This window comes from Belonocnema kinseyi, chromosome 3, assembly GCF_010883055.1.
Source record: "Belonocnema kinseyi isolate 2016_QV_RU_SX_M_011 chromosome 3, B_treatae_v1, whole genome shotgun sequence".
Lineage (NCBI taxonomy): Eukaryota > Metazoa > Arthropoda > Insecta > Hymenoptera > Cynipidae > Belonocnema > Belonocnema kinseyi.
This window is the reverse complement of record NC_046659.1, coordinates 122864288-122889075: the sequence shown is the minus strand read 5'-3', so window position 1 is coordinate 122889075 and position 24788 is coordinate 122864288. Positions and strand designations below refer to the sequence as shown.

At 28.0% G+C, this 24788-nt stretch overlaps 3 protein-coding genes across 3 annotated transcripts in view; 2 read left to right on the top strand and 1 right to left on the bottom strand.

The window, feature by feature from the left end:
- LOC117168906 (vacuolar protein sorting-associated protein 26C) overlaps positions 1-5001 on the top strand; it is a 9647-nt gene extending 4646 nt beyond the window's left edge. Inside the window, exons 4-6 of the mRNA XM_033354844.1 lie at positions 4500-4596; positions 4669-4794; positions 4871-5001. Of these exons, the coding sequence (XP_033210735.1) occupies positions 4500-4596; positions 4669-4794; positions 4871-4953 (306 nt within the window). The 3' untranslated portion in view covers positions 4954-5001. The remainder of the gene's footprint in view (positions 1-4499; positions 4597-4668; positions 4795-4870) is intronic.
- Positions 1-17332, bottom strand: part of LOC117168907 — a 32016-nt gene extending 14684 nt beyond the window's left edge. The window contains exons 1-7 of the mRNA XM_033354846.1: positions 17154-17332; positions 16525-16838; positions 13283-13438; positions 9253-9462; positions 5735-5900; positions 5527-5659; positions 5393-5462 (exon numbers count right to left, since the gene is read on the bottom strand). Of these exons, the coding sequence (XP_033210737.1) occupies positions 5393-5462; positions 5527-5659; positions 5735-5900; positions 9253-9462; positions 13283-13438; positions 16525-16815 (1026 nt within the window). The 5' untranslated portion in view covers positions 16816-16838; positions 17154-17332. The remainder of the gene's footprint in view (positions 1-5392; positions 5463-5526; positions 5660-5734; positions 5901-9252; positions 9463-13282; positions 13439-16524; positions 16839-17153) is intronic.
- Positions 17333-18007: 675 nt separating this feature from the next.
- Positions 18008-24788, top strand: part of LOC117168904 (myocyte-specific enhancer factor 2) — an 86665-nt gene continuing 79884 nt past the window's right edge. Inside the window, exon 1 of the mRNA XM_033354837.1 lies at positions 18008-18345. The gene's annotated coding sequence lies outside the window, so the exon portion shown is untranslated. The remainder of the gene's footprint in view (positions 18346-24788) is intronic.

Genomic DNA, 24788 nt, shown 5'->3' with positions numbered 1-24788 from the left:
TATCCGTATATCTCAATGTAAGTTCTGTCCCCCCCGAGCAGCCATGTTTGTTTTGATCTCGCAGCGCCACTCTACCCGCGGTGGACGTTTTTTTTGCCAATAGATTTATAATGATTTTTCTATAATGAATTTCTTATTTTTTGTTCGATATTCTAGAAAAATCATGGTTGAAAGTCATTGTATGAAAATGATTATAGACAGAAAGAATGCATAAACATTGAAAGAAAATAGAGAAAGTAAAAACGAATGATTTGTCTAAAGTAGAATTTTAAGAAATTTTAAGGAATATCAGGGAATTTCTACGGGTTTTAAGCAATTTCAATAAAATTTCACGTCATTTAAAAAAGTTGTCAAACATATCAGGAGGTTTAAAAGAATACCAAAGAATGTTCCGAGATTTCAAAGATCAAATTCACTATATTAAAATATTTCAAACATTTATATGGATTTAAACCAGTGGTCTCCAAAGGTAGATCCTGTATCTATTAGCGATCCCAGGCCAATAGGTCGGATCTACTCAGTTTTGACCCAGAACTGTCAAAGCCCTTTACCTTGTTTTTTCCGCTGGCAACCCTTAAACTCGAGAGCCTTATTTATATTCGAAAATTCACGCTAAAATTGATAATCATGAAATAAAATAATGAATGTTTATTTTTTGTTACTTTAATATTGTGTAAATAAAGTATTCAATACAATTGTAATTTTTTATACTTATAATTTGAATTCTTTAAAAATTGTTTAGTTAGTAAATAATTCAAAATTTAATTTTCAAATCAAATGAAAAAGTAGCAAGAAAGCCACGTGTCCTTGAGTTTCTATTACCTAATATTTAAAAAAAATCAATTTTAAAATCCATAATAACAAATTTTTTAATGTTAAAAGTAAAAAAAATTGTTAAATGGACTTAAATAATTTATTTTATTATTATATCTAACAGATACAAAAAATAAATAAATTACCATTGTTACGATCTGTTAACACCAATGCAAAGAATTTTTCCCCGTCAGTTGCGACAGCGTTTGTCAAAAATTTTCTATTTAAAATAAAAAATGATTTTTTATTTTTAAAGTGTTTTCAAACATTTTAAATTCTGCAATTTAAGCAGCTTTGACTTTGAAACATTCAATATACTTTAAAGTAGTATCAAATTAAAAATTATTTTTATTTAAAAGCACTAATGCGATTTCAATTCCTTTGAATTTTAAGTCAACAATTTTTAAAGCTTTTAATTTGTTCTATTTGCTCTGTCAAGTTACACCAGAAAAAAAAGGTTCTCTGAGCCCATCCAACTGGGATTAATTTGAATTCTAAAGAATTTTCCTGAATTCGAAGCTATTTCCAAACATATCAGAAAGTTTTAAGAGATTCCCAAATTTCAACAAATATCGAGGGACTTCTGCGGATTTGAAGTGGTTTAAAGTGATTTTATGAGATTTCTAAATACTTAAACTAATTGTAAAATATTTCATCGGGTTTCAAGAGATTAAACATTTTTCCATAGGTTTCAAGGAATTTCGAGGAAGTTAAGAGGATTTCAAATATTTACAATTTTTTCAGGCCATTTTTGAGGAATTCAAAAGGGTTCCAAGATATTTAAACAATTTCAAAGAATTCTGTAGGATTCTTAAAGATTTGAACATATTTCTAGTGAATATGGGAAAATTAATTCAAAGATTCCTAGCAATTTCAAGAAATTTAAAAGTATTACAATGAATTTCATAAGATTAGATCATTTCTAATATTTATAGGTAATTAAACGTTGTTTTTTAAAGAACTTTAATGAATAAATTTAATTGGAAATCCAGAAAATTTTCATGAATTTTAAGTGATTTCGAAACATATCAGAAGATTTTAGGGGATTTCAAGAAATTTCGAAGAACTTCCGCGGCTTAAAGTTGAGAGGATTTGAAACATTTCCAATTTTTCCAGACATTTTGAGGGATTCAAAAGGATTCCAAGCGATTTAAACCATTTTTAAAGAATATCAAAGGATTTTGTAGGATTTTTGTAGATTTCAACATATTTCTAGTGAATATGAATTTGAATTCAAGAGAATGTCCAGTGATTTTATGCGATTTCGTCAGATTACATGAAAATTTCACGGAATTTTAAAGATTTCCAAACATATGAAGAAGTTGTAAGGGACTTCAAAAGATTTCAACAAATTTCAAGAAACTTCCACGGGTTTTAATGCTTTCAAATATATTTTATGTCCTTTAAAAATTTTTGCATGGATTTTAAGGAATTTCGAAACATTTCGCGGGATTGTAGAGGATTTGAAAGATTTTCAAACTTTTTTAGGCATTTCAAGGAATTTTGTAGGATTTACAAAATTTAAAGATATTTTTAGTTAACTTGGGAAAACAAATAAAATTAAATTGAAAAGATTCCTCGTGATTTCAAAGCTTTCAAGGGATTTTAAAGTATTTTGAAGAATTTCACGAGATTGAAGGATTTGAAAGATTCAATAGTGATGTTTGTACAATAAATGAAATGAAATGAAAGTTAAAATAAATTTTATTTCTAAAGGTTTTCAAGCATTATTAATAAAAGAGAAAACATTTTCATTATAAATGGCTTTTACGTATTGGGAAATAATTCAAATAATTATGTACTTAAAATTTTGCTACTAAATTATAATTTCGAAACTTTTTCACACTTCTAAAGAGATAAGAAAAATGAAATTATAGACAAAAACATAAACTATCTTAATTTACAAGATTATACTATACACTGAAGATATCGGTAAAATAATATTACCAGCATCGGCAATAAGATTTTTGGGAAAAATAGTAATAATTTAAGTTTTATTTCAAAATATTAATTTTAATTTTTGAACATTTCAAAATATGCCGAAAAAGAATCTGGGAGATTTTAAGTCAATTTTTTTAATGTTTTAAAAAATATTTAGAATTTTTGAAACCTTTGTAAACAAAATGTACATTTTTGAATATTTCAAGAAAAAATTAGGAAGCTTAAAAAAATTATAAAAGGTGTCAAGAGAATATTAACATTTTCTTAAGATTATTGGTAAAATGTATGGTTTTTTGATTCGAAAAATTAATTTCAAGAGAGATTTGAAAAATATTTCAAAACATTTCCCAAAATTCCAAAAAGAGTGTATATTTTTAGACAAATCTTTCAATTTTGTAAGGCTACTAAGTTTTTGAAAAACTTGAGGAAGTTTGAGATATTTAGACGTTTTTAAATGACTGAAACATCATTTAAAACTTGTAAAAATTTCAAACTTTTTTTAATAAGGATTTTTGCAGATTTTGAAAAGGAAGGCTTTTTAAAAATTTTGAAAGGCTTTAAAAGAATGAAAAAATTTCTTTAGATTCCTAGGAAAATTTAAATTAATTTTTTACTTGAAAAATTCATTTCAAGAGAATATGAAGAAAGATTTCAACACATTTCAAAAGATTCTAGAAGATTTTAAGGTATTTTCTAATATATTTATTTTTTTATTTTTATGAAAAATTCGAATAATTTCAAAAGAGATTTAGAAGGCTTAGAAGTTTTGCAAAGATAGAAAAATGTTAATTTCTGTGTTTCCAAACATTTCGAAAAAAAATCTATTTGAGAATTTTGAAAGGTTTTACTAAATCAAAACATGTTCTCGACATTCCTAGGATAATTTTATATAGAATAATTTTACATTTCATAGGATTTTAAAAATGGTCAAGAAAGAATTTGGAAGATTTTAAGGCATTATTTGTAATTTGGCAGAATTTTGAAATAAATTTTGGGAAAAATTCGAATCAACATAAGAGATATTTAGGAATTTTAGAAGTTTTCAAGAGATTACAAATATTTTTAAACTTGAAAAGGTTTCCAAAAATGTATAGAAAACTTTTACATTTCTTCCAAACTTCTAAAAGACGTCAATATCTGTAATAACTGAGTCGAATTTTTCCTAACACTTTGTAAAATTCTGTAAAAAAAACAGTAAAAATAAATGATGATCAAACTTATTTTCTAGTTCTCTGAACTCAGAATTGAATTTTAACTCGAAGTTATGTGTTCAAAAATTTTTTATTGGAAAACAACACGGACGCGTAGCGCGTTTAATGATGCCATAATTGTTACAAAATATGTGAAAAGTAACATTTAATGATAAAAACAATTTTTTTTAGCGTTTTAAAATATCAAATTAAATTTGAGTTAATTGAAATTTTCTAAAAAGCAAAAAAATTGGAGTTACGAAAGTTATGGAGTTACAGTCTTAAACTCAAATCGAAATTATTTCCAATAAATTGGAAATTAATCAGCTTTAAACTTTCGTTTTAATATTGATAAAATTTAAAAACAATGTCGAATATTACAATTTGAAATGGTTCAATAATGTAAAACTTTATGTTAAAAATTATGCAAAGTTTACTTAATTTTTAAATAAAAAAATAAAAAGGTGAGGTGACGTGAAATTTTTCTCAAGATTCGTTTTGCAACTCTCAATAATCCTCTGGACTTAAAAATAATTGATTGTTTCACGTTTTAAGGTGGTAATTGAACACTGCGAAGCTGTGATAAAATCAATAGAACTGCAGCTCGTGAGGGTAGAAACTTGCGGATGTGCTGAAGGTTATTCGAGAGATGGTAAATATCTCAAGTTTTATTTTCTTAATGAACAATATCAAAATTGCTAGAGATTAATAAGTAAATTATTAGCTACGGAAATACAAAATATACAAATTGGCGAAGGTAGCGTTTGTACCGGTCTTCCAATACCGATTTACATGATATTTCCACGTCTTTTTACGTGTCCAACTCTAACTACGAGCAATTTCAAAGTTGGTAAGGAAAACAGAATCTAAACAATAATTTGATAAAATTCTAGATCAAGTATTAATCATTTTTTTTAACATTTCAGAATTTGAAGTAAACCTCATTGTCGTGTTTGAGGACGATTATCTGGTAACTGAAAACTTCCCCATAATTTTGACAAGAAACTAATAAGAAAATTAAAAAAGGGATGTATTAGGGGAGACTGACGATAAAATAGCATATCTGGTATCTAATCACAGAAATTATACCTCTTTTAAATCAATATTTTTCTGAAAACTTCAAGCCCTTTTTCAGATATACAGTCTGAACAAATAGTCAAATACAAATGTAAGGAAGAAATTGTTTTATAAAAACATATGTACATAAAGAATAATATTTGTATTTAAACATGTGTAAATAAATAAAATTTAAGGGAAAGACTCGTTTTCTAATACGTACATTACGTTTTTTCTTACAAAACAGTAATATTTACTTGTATTGCAAAAGTTTTAACCCATTCAGGTTATATTGAATTTAACTATTCGAATCCTGCTCTCTGAATAAGGGATCGGTAATACTTCTCGAAGTGTTTGTTATGTGTTAAACCAACAGAAGCCAATAAGACGACGTAGCCAAGCACGAATGTTAGAAGTTTGTGTTTTCGGAACCATGCGAGCACGCCTGTTTTGTTTGACCTTCTGAAAAAAAGGCGGTTTTTAAACTTAACATTCATATTTAAATATTTCAATCAATCTGCATTACCTTGACGAGTTGAATTCTTGGCTGTAGACCAATAGGTAACGAATTCGTACTAGTTCGCTATTCTCGACTACGTAGTACTTATTTGGAACCTTTCCACCAACGGCGTCTGGCACCATACTTCTCTCATTATCACCTACAAATAATGATAGATTATTTTCATTAAATTATTAATCTTTCGAGATAAACGAGCTTCAAGGAAAATAATTACCGGAATCTCCCCGTTTAACGCGAGGATGATCAATAAGTTCACAAAGAGCAACGCAGCTCATATCGCTTCCTAGAATGCTTCCTCCCCATCCGTAACCAACAGGACTGTATGGTAAACTTACTCCCAATTCGCTCGATAAATAAATCCCTGTACCAAAGAGTGAAGTCTGCAAAAGAAAATATATACAAGAAATAAATCGGTTAGGGAACGTCCAAAAACTACATTACCGATTTGAGGGCGGGGGCCCGTAACTAGAGTTCTTAAATCCCCGAGAATTTAAGTTCAGGTTATATATGTAACCGAGAATATGACAGAATTTGAAAAAATTGAAGATAATTTAAGAATTTATGATTTTTAACAACATTTTTATTGTTCACGTTATGTCAACGGTTCAAAAATAATCTTTGAACGGTTGAATATAAATTCTTTTCTAGCTTCGACATATTCAGGAATTTAAAACATGCAAAACAGTAGCTTATTAATTAATTAACACTGTTCGACTGGAACTCTAAACACATCATTCAACTGCCTCACATTACTTAATAAATACTAGCATTAAATAATCCTCTTGCGGAAAAGTGTTGAAATACAAGTTTTCCAAATGGTATTATTTTTAATTAAAAGCATTTCAAGTTGTACAACTTTAGATTGAATTTTGAGAATTGGATAACTTTATTGGAAAAGATTTGAAATTGTATCATTTCTGATGTAAAGCTTATAAAATAAAACAATTTTATTTTAATATAAGAATCGCAAATTTCAATGATTTAAGATTATAAGAAAATTTCGAAAATAGAAATTGTATAATTTCTAATTCAAAGCATTTACAATTTAAAAATCTATTTTTTAATTGAAGGATCTCGAATCTGAATAGTTTGGAATTTTCAAAATTCGCAAGTTTCTTCTGAAGATTAGCCTTTTAGTTATAAATTTTATTATTTAGTTGAAAATTTAATAATTTTCTTCGAAAAACATCTAATTTGGTTTCCAAATTTTTTACGATTCTTATTTTAGTGTTAAAAAGTAAACTGAAAACTTCTTTGGATCAAACTTCAACAATTTTCTTAAAAGTCATAATTTGTGGTTAGAAATTCTACTGTTTAAATGTAATATTCGGTGTTGAAAAATAACTGAAATATTTTCTGGATAAAAATGAAACTATTTAAAAAATTTTATTTGAGTTTTTATTTAATTAAAAATTTATCTGTTTTAAGTATAATATTATTTTATAAAAAACGCAACTATTTTGTTAAAAAGGCATATTTTTTGCTTAAAAAATGAAATTACTTGGTAGAAAGTTGTACTACTATTTAAAAAATTCATTTTTAAACAGATTTATCTGTTTGGTTGAAAATTGCACTTCATTTTTCAGACTTTTAATCTTCTGGGTTAAAAATCATTTCTTGTGTTAAAGTTTGAATAAATTGTTGGAAATTAGTTTATTTTTGGATTGAGAATTAATTTTTTCCACTGAAAATGTAACTTACATTTCTGCCTTAAAATTGATATTTTAAATTGAAAATTGATTTTCTTTACTTGAAAATTAATCTTCTTGGATGAAGATTCAACCTTTTTGTGAAAAATGCAAGTGTTTGGTTTAAAATTCGCTTTTTGAAGTTAAACTAATGAACAAAATTTTTGGTAGAGGATTCATAATTTTATTTTAGAATTAAACTGTTTTGCAGAATTTTTATCTTTTCAGATTAAAAATTCATATTTTCTGTTAGAAATTAAACTATTTTGATGAAAATTGAACTGTTTGTTAGATAGTTAACTTTTTGATTTGAGAAATAATATTTTCGGGTTGAAAATTTAACTATTTTATAAATAATTAGTATTTTTGCTTCAAAATTCAACAATTTTCTTTAAAATTAATGTATTTTGTTTAAAAAAATTTAATTGTTTTGGTAAAACATTAGTCTTCTATTCCTTTTTCTAAAAGTGTAACGATTTGGTTGAAAATTATTTTTTTGTTGCAACTTCAAATATTTGGTTAAAATCTATGCTACCTTTGTTACTAATTTATTTTTTGAAAGATTTTCTTATGGTTGAAAATTCAACTTCTTTGTTGAAAAGCCGTGTTTCCGTTGTTGTTAAAGACTAATTTTTTTATTTCAATTTGTTTAAAAATTTCTGATTTGTTAGAAAATTAATTTTCTAACAAAATTAGGTTTTGATTAGGAAAGCAGTCTTGTTTGTTGAAAAATCATCTTTCTGGTTGAGCAATAAACTATTTGGTTAAAAAATCGTATTTTTCGTTGAAAAATAATTTGGTAAACTGAAAATTTGACGATTCCATTTTTGGTTAAAAAATAATATATTTTTTAGTTGAAAATTCAACTTTTTGGTTTAAAATTTATCTTTCTTAATTCAAAATTCGCCTATTTGGTTGAATTATTTATTTCAAAATTATTTTTCATCTTTCTTGATTAAAGAATTTACTTTTTTTGTTGAAAATTCAACTTGGTAAGTTAAAAATTCAACTGGTCTTTTAAAACGTTCGTCTTTTCGGGCTGAAAATTAAACTTTTTTTTGTTAAGTTTGCTTCTTCGTTCTTTGAAAATCTGACCAATTGGTTGAAAATGCATATTTGTAGGTTGGAAATTCTATTATTTTGATAGTCATCTTTTTTGGTCTCAAAATTCAACTGCTTTGTTGAAAATTTTTCCTTCTGGATTCAGCATTCTTTTTTTGTTGGAAACCCATATTTTCTTGGTTAGAAAATAACGTTTTTCTTGAAAATTGTTCTCTTTTGCTTGAAAGTTCAACTATTTTTTTTTTTAATGTAACTGTTTAGTTAAAAGTTAATGCTTGTTTTTCAAAAATCATTTTTCTTAGTTGAGGAATCAACTATTTGGTTAAAAATTCGGATTTTTTGGTTGAATTTAGTTGGTTGAAAAATCGTTTCTTGTTTCTTGAAAATTAATTTTGTAAGCTGAAAATGTAACGAATTCATTTTTAGATCGAAAAATATATTTTTTAGGTGAAAATTCCATTATTTTGATAAAGCCGTTTTTTTTACGTCTCAGATTCAACTGTTTTGTTAAAAAATAGTCTTTTTGGTTTGAAAATGTTATTTATTTGGTTAAAAGTCGAACTATTTTATAAAAAATTCGTCTCTTTTGTTTGAATTTTCGACTATTCGTTTTTTAATATAAATGTTTAGTTAAAAATTAATTTTTGTGTCTTATAAATTCGTCTTTGGTATGAAAATTCATCGTTACTGGTAGAAAATATTTTTTTAGTTGACAATGCAATATATTTGGACTTGAAATTTTAGAAGTTTAAAGTATTTTATATTAAATTGAATGTAGTATATGTATGAATTTTATTTAAAAGGACTTATTCCTCTATATTTTGGCCAAATATCACCCTATTTCTCATGTTTTTAAATTATTTTAGGCAAAAGTAGTAAAAAATAGTAAAAAAAATTGGTAACGTAGTTTATGAACGTCCCCTTACGCCAATTTCTTAATGAAATTAAAAGTAAATTTATAAAGGTTAATTTTAAACTTTACCTTACACATATTTTGTTGCAAACCATAATGGACAATGGAATGAAAATTTTCTAGACGACTTCCATGGTAGGCATAAAATTTCGTTCGTCCTTGACCTGCAGCTCGCCACTTTTCTTCCAAGGCGGACTGTTTTACACTGACCACTTGAAAAATTAGGTTTGGAGCAGCCACGTGCATTTCCGAAGGAACCCTCCTTAATACCGAGTCAAACTAGATAAAAAAAATACTGAATTAGGCAAATGCATTTAATATTCATAATGAATAATGAGGGATTATACACATAATAATAAATTTGGCTGTGAGAATGATAATGTAAGTTGTTGGCTTTGAAGCAATAATTGTTTTCAATATTGTATTGAACCATAAAACCAATAACTAAAATCAATATTCTCAAATGTATCAAGATTCACGGTACTAAGTCGCCTCCAAGTACAAAAAAAATCTTCCAAGAATTTTTATCTGAAATAATCATGTATTGTGGATCGTTTTTGGATTGTCAGCGCAATTTTTGACTGATTTATATGTAACCTGGGAGGGCTGACGCATTATAAAATAAATTTATAAGCTTGGTTTGATATTAATGCTTTAGAAATTGTGAGACTGAATAAAAAAAAAAGTCATAAAAACATATTACTTGCTAATCTACCAATGTGATTAACATACAATTTTAATAAGAAGTCTGTAGCAACATATTTTCGATATATATGGAAGGAATTTTCAATATCATTAATAGTTTTTATAAATTTAAGTATTGAGTGTAAAAAATGAAAATTTATAAATGATATAAGTGGTGCTATTTTATCAAGTATTCAAGATATCGAAAATTCTTGCAATACATATCGAGAATATATTATTACATCTATGTTATAAAATATTGTAACAAATAATTGCAACAAATATAATATACCAACTATAGACTTCTTGTTAAAATTTTGGGTTTAATTGATTGGATAGATTAGGCAGCAGATGTGAGCACAGGAGCAAATTTTTTTTTACAATAAATCAAACATATTTGACCTAGAAATGTATGGTAACATATTCACGATGTCCATTTCAAAAAATGCGATATTATTATTAATTAAAAATTTTAGTAAATCATGTTTTATTTTAAAACATGGATTTTATTCACCTATGCTCACCTATAAATACAAACATTACAGGGATTTTCAATATCATTAATATCGTAAATAACTAAGTTTATTAAGAAAATATTAATAATGACATGTCATTCTTACCTGAAAAAAAATTTATTTTTACGTTATTCCCGCGTAAAAATATATTTTAAAATAATGACCATTTTTGTATTAACTTGTCAATCGGCAACAAAAAATTTATTTTAATTCAGTAAAGTTAGTCGTAAAAAGGAAAATAATCAATATTCCCATTATTATTTTATTTAATAATAATTCTAAACAACCATACAGTTACTTTTTTATTAATTTTATTGTAAAGTAAAATGAAATATATTTTTAATGACTTATATATTTATCCTTCGATTTTAAAAAGTGAAATTTTAAATAAGGAACCAGGATTTACTAACTTACTTATTATTTTTTTACGCATATTGCGATTAATTTTAATAGAGAAAAGGTTTTGTGTTTTTCTGAAACACTTTTGACATACACCAATTTTAATTGAATAATTCCAACTTTTTGATTTTCATCAATGAGCAAAAAAGTTTTAGAATGTCTGAACTGCGTCTTTAAAATATATTTTTAAAATTTCGATAGTGTACTTTATGAAAAAAGTCTGTTGATATACTTTATTATGAATATTTTTTTTCAAAACTACTTAGTCAACTTTGATTTGCTATTCTTCGTGGGACTTAATATAATTTAGAATCTTCGACTTCGGATTCAAATCAAAAAGATCCGATTTATTTTGAAAAAATATATTCAACACGCTTGTGTTTATTAATTTCATGCAAATATATTAAATTTAAGAAAGTTAAACCTTAAATAAGGAGTAAGCGAACAAAATATTATTAACTCGATTATCAAATTTAGGTCGGCAAATATTAATAAATAAATTAATTTAAACGGTTTTTTTGCATTTTATTTAGTAAGCACATTAACTGGTTATAATAGTTTATTTTTAATTTAATTCTCGCAATCATTGTTGCTGAAAACCTTATTTATATTGTCATTACTTGAAGTTGATTCCTATCTTAAATTGGATATTTTTAAAACTTAATTTACATGTTATCACTTTGAATAAGAAAAATCATAAAAAAATTTATGCGAATTGAAAAAAATTCGTGCTTTTTAACATTCGTTTTACTTTGTAAAAATTATATACACATGTGTTTGATTATAGTGCTTTTATCTGGAAATTTGTATTAACCATTTTTTTATATATAATCAGAAGGTTTCGAAGCATAAGACATAAAGTTTCTAAAAAAATTCAGTTGTTATTTTTTTTAAATCGGAAATTAGCATTTTTAAACAAAAATCATCAATATTGCCCCTTTTTCAAGAATGTTCGATTATGTTAGCGCTGAACACCGGAAATGGGTATATTTAATCGAAAATTATCAGATTTAACAGATAAAAAAGTTATTAATAATTTACGGTTTACGGTTTTGTAAGCGAATTTTAACCGAAAACTGACATTTTTAAACGAAAATTATTAGACTTTAAAGTTTTATAATTTATGAACAATTTTAGGTTACTTTAATGTTTTGCGTCAAAGATTAGTATATTTTAAAACAAAAATCCAAAAACCAAAAATGGAGAAAATAAATAAAATTAGCTTTCAAAGAAGATTAACCACTTTTTTACAATTTTAGGTCATTTTGGCATTTTTAATCAGAAATCGGTATTTTTACTGAAAAAATTATTAGATTTCAAAGAAGATTTACAATTTCGAACAATTTTTTCTCATGTTAGTTTAGCGTTTTTGTAGAAAATTGGTACTTTTAATTTAAAAAGTCATAAAACTTTTCGGCTTATCATTCTGAATCACTAAATTCATAAATTTTGGGTTTGTTGTAATCTTCTGCCGGAAATAGGTACTTTTAATAAAAAATCATTAGATATCAAAGAAGATTAAAAAATTATCAATTTTAGATTATGCTAATGATTTTGGTCGAAAATCGGTTATTTTGATGTATACAATTCATGAAAATAAAACCAAGAATTTAACGACCAAATTTGGACAACCACCATAAAATGCTCCTACTGTAATTTGATAAAGACCTTTTTTCCTGAAAAAGAAGAAAAAAATTAGGTCAAAAATAAAAAAGAGGAAAGGAAATGCGAAGGCAACCAACCAAATCCCCTCCATTCTCTCTCTCTCTCTCTCTCTTTTTAAAATTTCTGTCGTCTTTTCTATTTACCTGAGAATCAAGTGCACTTGATTCTTTTTTCAAATTACAACAGGAGCATTTTATTATTGTTGTCCAAATTTGGTTGTTTGATTCCTGGTTTTATTTGCAGGAATTCTATGCATTGACTTGATTATTGGACGTCAAATTATATTTTAGATTTGATTTTAATCTAATTTAAATTTCTTAAATTTCAGTTATTTTAAGTAATTTTAGTGTTTGTTCCCCTTAAGTTTCTATTGATGATGTAAAATCATTAGATTTCAGGGCATTTAAAATATTCGAAAAATAATATGGTATTTTATTGGTTTTTACCGAAACTCGGTTATTTACAACAACAGAATAATTTTACTTCCAAAGTCATACTTACAATTTTGAACAACTTTAGGTTATTTTATACTTTTTCGTGAGAAATTGTTATTTTTGAAAGAAAATGTAATGGTTTAATTCACAATATATTGCACAAAAATATTATGCATTAATTATGAAGTTAATATAAATCAATTTTAATAAATTATCAAAAATATTGTCCTTGCTTTACATTTCGATTATTTTAGAGAATTGATAATAATAATTTCATATTTTAATAAGAAAATTGTTTGAGAAAAAATAAATAATTAAGTATTGTTCGGTTACTCCTGAAATAATGTTGTCCTTTGGTACCGCATTATGACTTTCATTCTTTAAAATATTTTTCATACTTACGCATTCTTTATTCACACTTTTTATGTGAGGATCTCTTAATTGCACCAACACCCAATACAATAATTCTATCGCTGGACCGTAATTTTCATAAACATTTGGTTCTTCAAGTTCTTGGTATACTATGATTAAGGGCGGAACTGTTTCCAGGACTTTTCTCTGAAATTAGTATTACATGTAAAAATGCAGCACCTATTGAGACGCAGAATCTATGAATAAATTTCTATTCTTTTGTAAAGTGTTTGAAACGTAACCAGTCAAAAATAACAGGTTAACGAAATATTATAATAATAAGAATAGATCCTGCTATTCCGAACAATAATTATAATTTTACACTCAAATTCGCAGAACAAGTTGCAGAAACACTTCTGCATTTTTTTCTTAAAAATTTGAAAATATGCGGGATAAGATTTTCTTAAAAGCCCAACTTTTTTATTTCATGCAATATTTTTCAAAAGTTTCTTAGTGAGGAAGGCATTCTACCTAAGAGTTTTTTTCTAAAAATATAATTTTCGCATTTTTCTGGTAAAAGACACAAGATAAGTTAAAAAATCAAGAGGCATTTTGTGTGGAAGATTTCTAAATGAGAAAACTTTTTTGCTACATTTTGTTTGTAATTCTTCTTTCGTTCTTTCCGAGAAAAATTCAAATTATCATTTTAAGAAGATAACTGAAATGAACCATTCGGTTAAATTTGACCTATAAAAATCTTTTTAGGTTTAGAAAATGCTTTTAAAATTGGTAATTTATTTCATATTTTTCTTGATTTGCCCATTTTTTTTATTTGCAAGTACTATCTAAGCTTTGTAAACATACTTTTTTTAATTTTATTGAGACAAATGAAAAATAAATTAGATTCAGACACACAGATATGATGAAATTTTTTAGCAAAAACAATTTTTTTCAGTTTGTGAAAGTAAAAGAAATGTCTATCCTAATGAGAAGCATACAACATTCTGCGATTTTTTTAATATTTAATTTTAAGTGGTTTTTTTCTTGTACAAAAGAAGACGGCCGCTTACTGTCGAATACTGCTTTTTTATATCATCAGGGTGGCGATTCGGCGGACGATTTCAAACTTCAGATTTTTCCTGGTCAAATTGTTCAATTTTCTCGGTCAACTAAAAGTAACATATTCATATTTGCCACTAAACGCAAAAAGTTATTTTAATTAATTTTCAACTAGAAAATATAATTTTTTAACCACAAATTGAATAATTAAATTTTTAGTCAAAAAATTAATGTTTAACTAAAGAAATTAATTTGCATCTAAAATTATGGAATATTCCACTGGAATAATAGTTAGATTTTAAGTTTAAAGAACAAAATAGTTTTCAACCAAAAAAGAAAGATTTAAAAAAAATAGTGAAATTTTCGGCAAAAAAATTTCTTTGCATCCAAAGAAAAAATAAGTTTCTAATCAAATGTGGCACATATTTCAACCAAAGAAATAAATTTTTAATTAAAATGATGAATCTTCAACCAAGAAAATTAATTTTCAATAAGAGAGCTTAACTTTCAACCAAGTAATTTTCTTTCAAACCTAAAAGACGATTTGCCAACTAAAATGATGAATATTTATGTTTAACACTTGGATTTTTAAGAAACAAAAAAAAAAGAATTTTTAAATAAGAAGATTAACTTTTAAAGAAAAATATAATTTTCTACGAACAAAAAAATTGACTTTACACAAAATATGTGAATTTTGAATCAAATAGTTGAATTATCAATTAAAAAGGACAAATTTTTGAAATTTGAACAAGAAAATATCAATTTTGAATAAAAACGGCGTATTTTTTATAAAGTATATATATATTTTCAAACAACTAGTTTAATTTCTACAAAAATTTTTAAAAAATCAATAAAAATTGAATAATAAATTGTGATTTAACTATACAGACGGCCGTTTTAAACAAAGAGGAAACTCTCGGGATTTTCCCGATTCGCCAATATTTTCACATTCAGTAAAATTTAAAAAATCGAACTCTAAATAAAAATTTTTTCCATTTGTAGTGATACAAACTGACCTTTCCAACTGAACAATTTCAAATTAAATGCAGTTAAACTGCCAAATTAAATTTTTTTATAAATTGTAGAGTTTAAAGATTCAGATTCAGTTCCAAAAATATAAATTCAAGTTATCATTTTCAAAGCTCTAAATTGTAGAATCAATCAATGAATTAAAACAATTTCGAAATTATATCATTTTAATGAAGAAACATTAAGAATTGAACGAAACCATTTTTTTATAAACTGAACACTTCTTAAATTAAAAGTTAAGTTATTATTGTAAATAATTTTAAAATCCTTCAAATGCTTCAAAATCGTGAAACACATGTTTTTTTACATTTTTCAATGCTACTAAACATCTTTTTAAACTATTCGAATTTTTCCTCAATTTTTGTTTTAAATTCTGCCAAATTAAAAAAACTTCTAAAAATATTATGGTAATTTTGTAAATCCTTCAAAATATTTTTTTAAAAATTCTCTTAAGATTAATTGTTTTCAATAAAAAATTACTTTCGATTTTTCTATGATTTTAAACGAACCGTCAGATATTTCTAAATATTAAGTATTTGTTTTTTTTCCTAATTAAAAAAAATTCAAATTGGTTTAAAAATTGAATATTTTGCACTGAAATAATATTTGAAATTTAATCAAAGTCTTTAATTGTGAATATATTATTTTGAAGTTACTTTCAAATTTCAAATAGTTTATAAAGTTTTAATCGGGCGTTTACATTTTAATTGCTTAAGTCTTTAAAACTCCATTTTAAAATTCTTTAAATTAAAATGTACGTTTAAACAATAAAAATCTAGAATGAAACGTTTTTAAAGTGAAAAATGTTCAAAATGCACATTCTCAACTGAATGATATAATTGAAAAACATAAAAATTTATCTAATTATTTAAAAGCTGTTGAATTCAAAGTTGGACAGATTTTTTTCTAAAAATTTGTAAGCGCGGTCAACAAAATAAATTCCCTGTTATTTCCCGGTCTCATGAAATTCCCAGTTTCTCGGTCCAGCAGCCACCCTGTTAGAGTTAACTGAGATAATCTGAAAAATCTGCGACTTTTCTAAATTGAAAAAAATTATTATTCCTGAGATTAGAAGTAAATTCTCAGTTTTTAAATTAAATTCCTCGTCTTTTTCCAGTTTCCCGGTCAAGTCGCCACCCTGGTCATCCACTTAGTTGAATAATTGAGAAGACAATCTAAATAATATCTTAAAATAGTTTAAATACCAAAGCATCAATATCCTTGGTCTCGTTCTTTATGTACATCGGTGGAAACGGCTTAACACAGCTGTCATATCGATATGTCTGACACGCTGCGATAAAAAGAGACCATTTTAAGTCCGCAGCTTTAGGATCCTTTTCCAATAAACGCTTAAGAGATAGTATTTTTTTCTTCACATCATCGTGTAACACAGACGTATCTATAGGCTCGGCTTGCTTCTTATCAGCGTCAATTTTCACAGTTTTTTTAGGTAACAGTTCCTCAATATTCATCGGACTTCTTTCTGAATGTGCCATAATTATTGAAGAAAATTCTGGTCCTGAAATTAATAATCAGGGTTTATTTATTAATTATTAAAATTGAAAAACTTTCACTCTTCTATGATTTGATGGTTAGGAAACTGTTTTAATTTGCACATGTCCGATTGACTTTTCCAACAGGAACTTACACGTCGCCTCTAATGATAAAAACACAGTAATACGCATTTAAGTATGTAAACATTGCCTCTTTTGATAAAGCTGTTATCTTGAAACCATCAAATATTTCAACATGAAAACATACCCAATTTCAGGACAGAATTTGACTAGGTGAATGATTTTAGAAAATTCTAGGAATTTGGAAATAATTTACTTACACTTTGGTTACGGGGAATTTGTATTTATAAGGCAAAAATCATTTCTTAGTCAATTTCTTGATCCATTGCAGAATATAAAATCGCTACAAACTGTTTCGTGTTGTCTTTTGTCCTGTCAACGAAACTCTCTGAAGTGAGGAACTAATCTCGAAAATAGCTGGGTATTTAATTTTGTCATCAATGCAGTTTTTCATTATTGATATTTTATGAGATGATGAAAAAAACATTGTATATGAAAGATTTATTACTAAAAAACTTAACTTTATACACTGTTAAAAAGTTGTTGCCTGTCTAGTGTTTCACAATTAACTGAAAGCACTTTGATAACTTTGAAGCATTTTGAATTAGGCGCCAACTATCCAAGCACTATCTCATGGAAATATGTCGAAGCTTTCGCATATTTCAAAACTAGCGCCCAAAAATTGCGACCTGTCGCCAAAAATCACTAGGTAAAATACAAACTTTTTTACAAAATTTCTTCTATAATATCTCAAGACATTTTTCACACACAGAGAAGTTATTTATTTCCAATACTGAGAATCTATAACCATTTTTTGTCCGTTTGCTCGTTTACCGGCTCCAAAATACGAACACGTGAGCATTCCCTTTCAGTTTCTAACCTCTCTAACGGTTTTTCTTTGTTCCGCAAGGAATTAGGGATTAAGATTAACCATATTTTTAACAATTTGACTGAAAATGATCTGTTTGTTCACTCAGTGTCTAAAAAAACGTTGTTTTTTTCCGGCAAATATAAAGTCCCAGAATAATATGGGAATTTTCGAAGTGCGATTGGCAACATTGCGATTCAATGTCATGCTTCAAGGTAAACTTCGAGGATGACGTCAGTTTAACAAGTGGGAGTGGATGGATGGATGTCGGCAACCGTGGTGGTTTTCACGAATCGCGCTCGAAATCTGTAGAAAACTAAACCGTTTCGATGCGATAATGTTGCGCGTTTCTTAGCGATGTAGTGTCGTGAAAAGTGAAGTTGTTTCGCACGTGTTTTTCGTATGGAAAATCACCGAAAATCGCGTGCGCATGTCCGCATCCGATGACGTCACAAAAATTGTGGTTTTGATCAGGTTCGCTCGGTTTTTTTTTTTTGGTACAATAATGTTGCAGTGCGAAGTTAAATAATTCGTGAAAGAAAAGGGGTAACCTTGTGCAAATCAAGATCCGGCCGGTGAAAATTGTGAGTAGTCAAAATCTCTTGTCATGTTTATAAATTCGAATATCAGTCGCCAATGTGCAGTCTGTCTGTTGGACATGGCCTTCGGCATACATATGACATTGAGTTTCGTTTTTGGCAAAAAATCAGCTTCAGTCCCGCTTGTTTTTCCTTACCAGAGTCCACTATTTGCATCTGTTGTATCTTCAAAGAGAAAGCTCAACTCTGTTAAGATCCAGTTGTGCTCTTTTCGAAAGATGTATCGATGTACTTATGTTGTCATGCGAGATATATTGATCTTGTTTGCACTCTACTGAATGGTACGAACCAGAAAAATATAATGCTTCTCCGTCTTATTACCGTGTTTTTCCTACAGATTCACTCCTCTTTTCTCTACAGTTTACATATCATTTTTTCTACTTTGCTCCGGTTTATGTCAATATTTTCATGATCTTCAAGAGCTTCAAAATTTAAGATTGTTTAAGCGCGACCTTAGGAATTTTTTACTCTTGAGTTCCGTCGATTTTGATTTCAGTTGATTGTTAATTAGGTACAAATTTACTATTGTTGACTTTTTTTTAAAGTTGAAAGTCTCGTTAATTAATAATTTGCTGATAAGCTTGTAATATGATTATTCGATTCTCAGAAAAATCATTATCCTACGTATGTTTCACTTTCAGAAATAATATATCTAATGTCGAAGAAAAATGTCTCACTTTCTTATTTTTAATCTAATAAATTGTTCTGATCAAAAATTAAAAAAAAATTGTGCCTTAAATGATGTCCTTTTTGAATTAAAACAGCATATAAATATTAATAACAATGTAACTTTTTAAGTTAGTAAAACTCGATATTTATTTTAGCTTAAGTGAATTATCGTAACATGAAATCCAAGTCCTAAAATCAACTTCGTAGTTTATCTTGATTTAGAGGAAACTAAAGTATTAAGGATAAAGTCCTTAGATCAATTTCTAATCCTCAAATGTAATTTAGGATTTCTTCAGACATTGGTGATAGGCAAAAACATATTTATTCATTCTAAAGTGAATGTTTTCTTCGTTATTCTGGTTAACAATTACATATCTTTTAATTTGATAACAATGTATTGTTTTTTTTCGCTTTAGTCTACAAATCATTTTTCCGGTTAAGAAATGCTTGTTAAGTCCATTACACTCTTATTTTTCTGGTATTATCTATAATAAAAACAATATTACACACGTTGGTGGCATGTAAATTTAAACAGCTGGAGTACTCCTATACAAACTATATGTTGCGTAAAGTTTGACAAAGTTACGCATAGAATTGTTTGTTGAAGTTTCGGTCTTAATAAAATAATACTATTCCACTACCACACCGTGTTATTTATTGCGTTGAAATGATTTTCAAGAACAAAAAGTTTGTTTAAATATGTTTTTACTAAGAAAAAGCGTGAATGCCTAAAAGGGGGACACATCAAAGAGGACAATTGGTATAAAGAAGGTGTGAAAACATATTCTTTCAACATTTATTTTTTAATTGTGAGAAATTAGGAATTTATTTGAGATTTGTGCATGATGGTTGATGTCGCCATCTGCACATTCTGTTTTACTTTGCATCGGTAAAGTAGAAAATTAATCGCATTTATGCAAATTAATGTAATTCTGTTTGCTTGTTTTGAAGACACTTGGATAATATTTAATATGAGAATGTTTTATTCATGAAAACATTTTCCATACATAATTGCTTTAAAAAATATTGTTTGATCAGATTGAAATAGACAAATTATAAAGTAAATATTTAAATTTTAAAGTTTTACAGTTTATAATTCAAAAACTAAACGCTATATGTCCAAAATTTAAATACTTAAACACTAAATCTCATACACATGAGTTTTAAAATGTTTTTTCTATTCTAATCTAACAGAAACCTTTTTATGAACCTCATTTTTGTCTGAACTTTGTAAAATTTTATGTTTGAATTTTAACTAATATTTTCTAGTCGACTAATTTAAAATGAAAATGTATGAAATACCACAGTATTTATATGGAAGTCTGCATCATTTAAATTATCAGTCATGCCTCATGAAGGAAAAATCATGAATTTTACTTGGGAAAGGTTTAAAACACACGAACAATAATTTTTTTAATCATAGTTTTCGCGATGTATTTTTTTCTTACTACCGCTTGTTATTAATTAAAAATTTTTTTAACTTTAATCAATCAAGGCTTATTTGTGCTGTTTGCAATTTTGAAAATAAATAATCTTTGAAGGTAGTGATCTGTTTAAACAGTAAACAAAATTACATTAAACCTTATGTTTTGATCTTAAAATAATAGAAAAACTATTTTTTTCAAACATCCGATTTTCGACGCAAGTACCTTAAGGAGTTTAATTTAGACGAACTTCGGCACTATTTAGGCTATTTTACAATGAAATATTGACTAGAAATTATCAACGAAAATTTAAAGTACCTAGGTGCTAAAAATGCTACAGCATACAAAATTTGAATTTGCAAACCGCAATGGCTCGGTTCTAAGATCCTTAAATCGATAACCAACCCCTAATAGTTTTCTCCTTGAGGTACCTGATGTTGAATTTACACATATCCTCGTTAAAGGACGAGGGTTTGTAGTTGATACTATCTCGACTATTGTAATAACATGGCCAGAATGTGATTTAATAACACAATTACTAATAACGCAATTTATAACAAAAGGTCGGAATTTTTTGTCTTACTTTTTTCATTATATGCTCTACTGACTTTATAATCTTAGCTATCGTTACTTACTCCAATTTGCATTTAAGTTTAATGAGACACACGATTTGTAGTCATGAGTCTTAAAAGAGAACTTTAAATTTAAAGAGACTATTAAAAGTAAGCTTCTTGAAAAATTATTTGAATTTTGAATGTATCTTTAGACGTTATTTTATTAACGGTCGAAAATTCGTTCTTTATGGAAATACGACGAGTTTCCTATTTGCCAGCTCTGTGGCGATTTCGGCACACACGTTCGAGTTTATCAGATGCGCGCTTATCAGGTGATCTTACAGAACCTAGACCTACACAACAGATAACATAATACCAGGTTCATGACAATACATCGTTTGACCTTAGGATACAAAAGATATATTCAATGCAGGACCCCCAAGATATGCAAAATTCTATGGAACATGACCTAAACGTTGACTCTCTTTTCTTATCTCAACTGCGAAGCAAAACTGCTGACGAACTTATTCTCCTTGATTTCGTCTGGTTTCAAATTCAAAAATATTGACTTTCACCCTAAAAAAAAACTATGACTATTTTTTGTTAATTTTGCAAATTCTGTTTTCTTTTTGAGGATTTGATTTAGGATTTTTCGCCTTTACGAGTTAATGTGAAAGATTGAGTGAAAACGCCGGAGAAATCAGAATTATGACTTATAGAGCATCAGGAAAATTTAATCTCGGCAAGATGAGATTATTATGCAAGATCCTTTCTGAAATGTAGGACGTCTCGTGAAAAAAAACAACGAAAATAATTGAATTACGAAGGTGTTCGCGCTTGTAATGGGCTTTGTCGACTATTTTGGTCATTGACGTATAAGAAATGATAGAGAAAGAAAACGTGCAAGTGGTGAGAAAACTTAGGATATCCTTAAAATTCCTTATTGTATACCTTTGATGAATATTATAAACAAAGTTCGGACTCGTAATAACGGGAATATATTGTTGAAAGGTGCCAATACAATAAGCTTAAGCTTTGTGTTTCCGCCATTCACCTTGTCTGGGGAAAGATTTTATCTTTTAGAATTCATTGATATTCACTCGTAATATTTGCAAGGAGTCCCATCTTTTATTTATTATTTTTTTCAGATTCTTGAGAAATCTGAACATTTAAAAAATATTTTCGACTCAGAGTGCAGATGAAAAAATTAATTTAATATTATAAAATGTATGAAGTAAAGTAGATTTATATCTTATAATAGTATATTCATTTCTCTCGTCTTCCGCGTGCCTTTAAGATGAAATATCACTTTTACTATAGTAGTGATATGATCACTTTTAGTATGCGGGATGCAGAAGTGAAGGTACAACATAAGATTTAATGCCGTTAACATGACGATTAATTAACTGGGTACGCAGTAACGTCAGAATTTATTAGATAAGGCACTTTATTTGCGTATCCCGCGCGATTTTTTTATGACGACCGAAATGCAAACCCGGCGTCAAACTTGATAATTGAGAGGTGTGATGTAAGTTTCGTTAACCTACACTTCACTCGCGTTGAGAAGAAGAGTAAATATTGTAGACAACGTTGAGATTCATCCTCCACGAGGACATTGTGAAAAAATCTTTCCAATCACTTTAAATATGACAAGAAATTGTGCAACTTTTACTGCATTCGATTTAAAATTCTTTTGAGTTTCAAAAGTTCAATTTTTAACATTTTCAAAGATGAAATCCATCAGTGTACAATGCATATTTCTAAAGTACTTTTTATTTTTAAAAAATTTAATTTTAAGTTCTAATTTTTAATTCTTCATTTTTAAAATAAAATCAAATGTGATTTGAAGGGTTCCATGGCATAAGGGCGTAAGAGCCAAAACTCGAATTTTATAGAAGGCACAAAAAACTGTCTAACTTTAATGCATTTTTTTTAAAGAAGTACTTTCGAACTATTACTTAGCTCCATTGAACCCTGCAAGTAATATCCTGAAAAAAGCAACTAAACCGCGCGTCTCAAAAAAGGCCGAGCTATTTCTTAGCTCTAAAACGCACTAAAGAATTATTTAAACAAATTTCTTCTGATGCCACAATTTCAGGCTCATTGAAGCGCACATGTAACTTATCCGATCCCTACCTCGCACCGACACTTTTTTTGCAACACTTCACGTCCACAAGAATTGCGATATCATGTTGAAAATTTAGGTCACGGAAGCTGGAATTACAACATTTTCATACTGATGTGGGCACTATGCCATAATTTAGTGCTTATTTTGTGCTAATTTATGCTGCAGAAAAAAAATTTTGTGCCCGGTAATTTTGGCCAAAAACATGTAGTAATGCTAGCTTCAGCTGAAGCCACAACTCCGGTATGCGAAACTCGGAAACTATTAGTGGTATCAAATTCTCCTTTGCGCAGGAATTTAGTGCTAATTAAGTGCTCTGGATTTACGCCTTGCAAAAAATCCGGGCACTTTGTTTTTACCAAAAACGTGTAGTAATGCTGGCTTCAGGAGACTTTGGTATGCGAAACTCGGAAACTATTAGTGGTATCAAGATCTGCTTTGCGCAGGAATTTAGTGCTAATTAAGTGCTAATAAATTCTGCAAAAACTAAATTTTGTGCCCGGTAATTTTGATCAAAAACATGTAGTAATGCTAGCTTCAGGTGACTCTGGTATGCGAAACTCGGAAACTATTAGTGGTATCAAGATCAGCTTTGTGCAGGAATTTAGTGCTAATTAAGTGTTCTGGATTTATGCCTTGAAAAAAATCCGGGCACTTTTGTTTTACCAAAAACGTGTGGTAATGCTGGCTTCAGGTGACTAGTGTTGTGAAACTCGGAAACTAGTAGTGATATCAAGATTTGCTTTGCGCATCAATTTAGTGCTAATTAAGTGCTCTGGATTTATGCCTTGCAAAAAATCCGGGCACTTTTTTTTTACCAAAAACGGGTAGTAGTGCTGGCTTCAGGTGTCTCTGGTATGCGAAACTCGGAAACTATTGGTGGTATCAAATTCCCCTTTGCGCAGGAATTTAGTGCTAATTAAGTGCTCTGGATTTGTGCTATTCAAAAAATCCGGGCACTTTTTTTTACCAAAAACGTGTACTAGTGCTGGCTTCAGGTGACTCTGGTATGCGAAACTCGGAAACTATTAGTGGTATCAAGATCAACTTTGCGCAGGAATTTAGTGCTAATTAAGTGCTAATATATTCTGCAAAAACTTAATTTTGTGCCCGGTAATTTTGAGCAAAAACATGTAGTAATGTTGGCTTCAGGTAACTTTGGTATGCGAAACTCGAAAACTATTAGTGGTATCAAGATCTACTTTGCACAGGAATTTAGTGCTAATTAAGTGCTAATATATTCTGCAAAAACTTAATTTTGTGCCCGGTAATTTTGAGCAAAAACATGTAGTAATGCTGGCTTCAGGTGACTTTGGTATGCGAAACTCGAAAACTATTAGTGATATCAAGATCTGCTTTGCGCAGGAATTTAGTGCTAATTAAATGCTCTACATTTATGCTATGCAAAAAATCCGGGCACTTTTTTTTTACCAAAAACGTGTGGTAATGCTGACTTTAGGTGACTCTGGTGTTGTGAAACTCAGAAACTATTAGTGATATCAAGATTTGCTTTGCGCAGGAATTTAGTGCTAATTAAGTGCTAATATATTCTGTAAAAACTTAATTTTGTGCCCGGTAATTTTGAGCAAAAACATGTAGTAATGCTGGCTTCAGGTGACTTTGGTATGCGAAACTCGAAAACTATTAGTGATATCA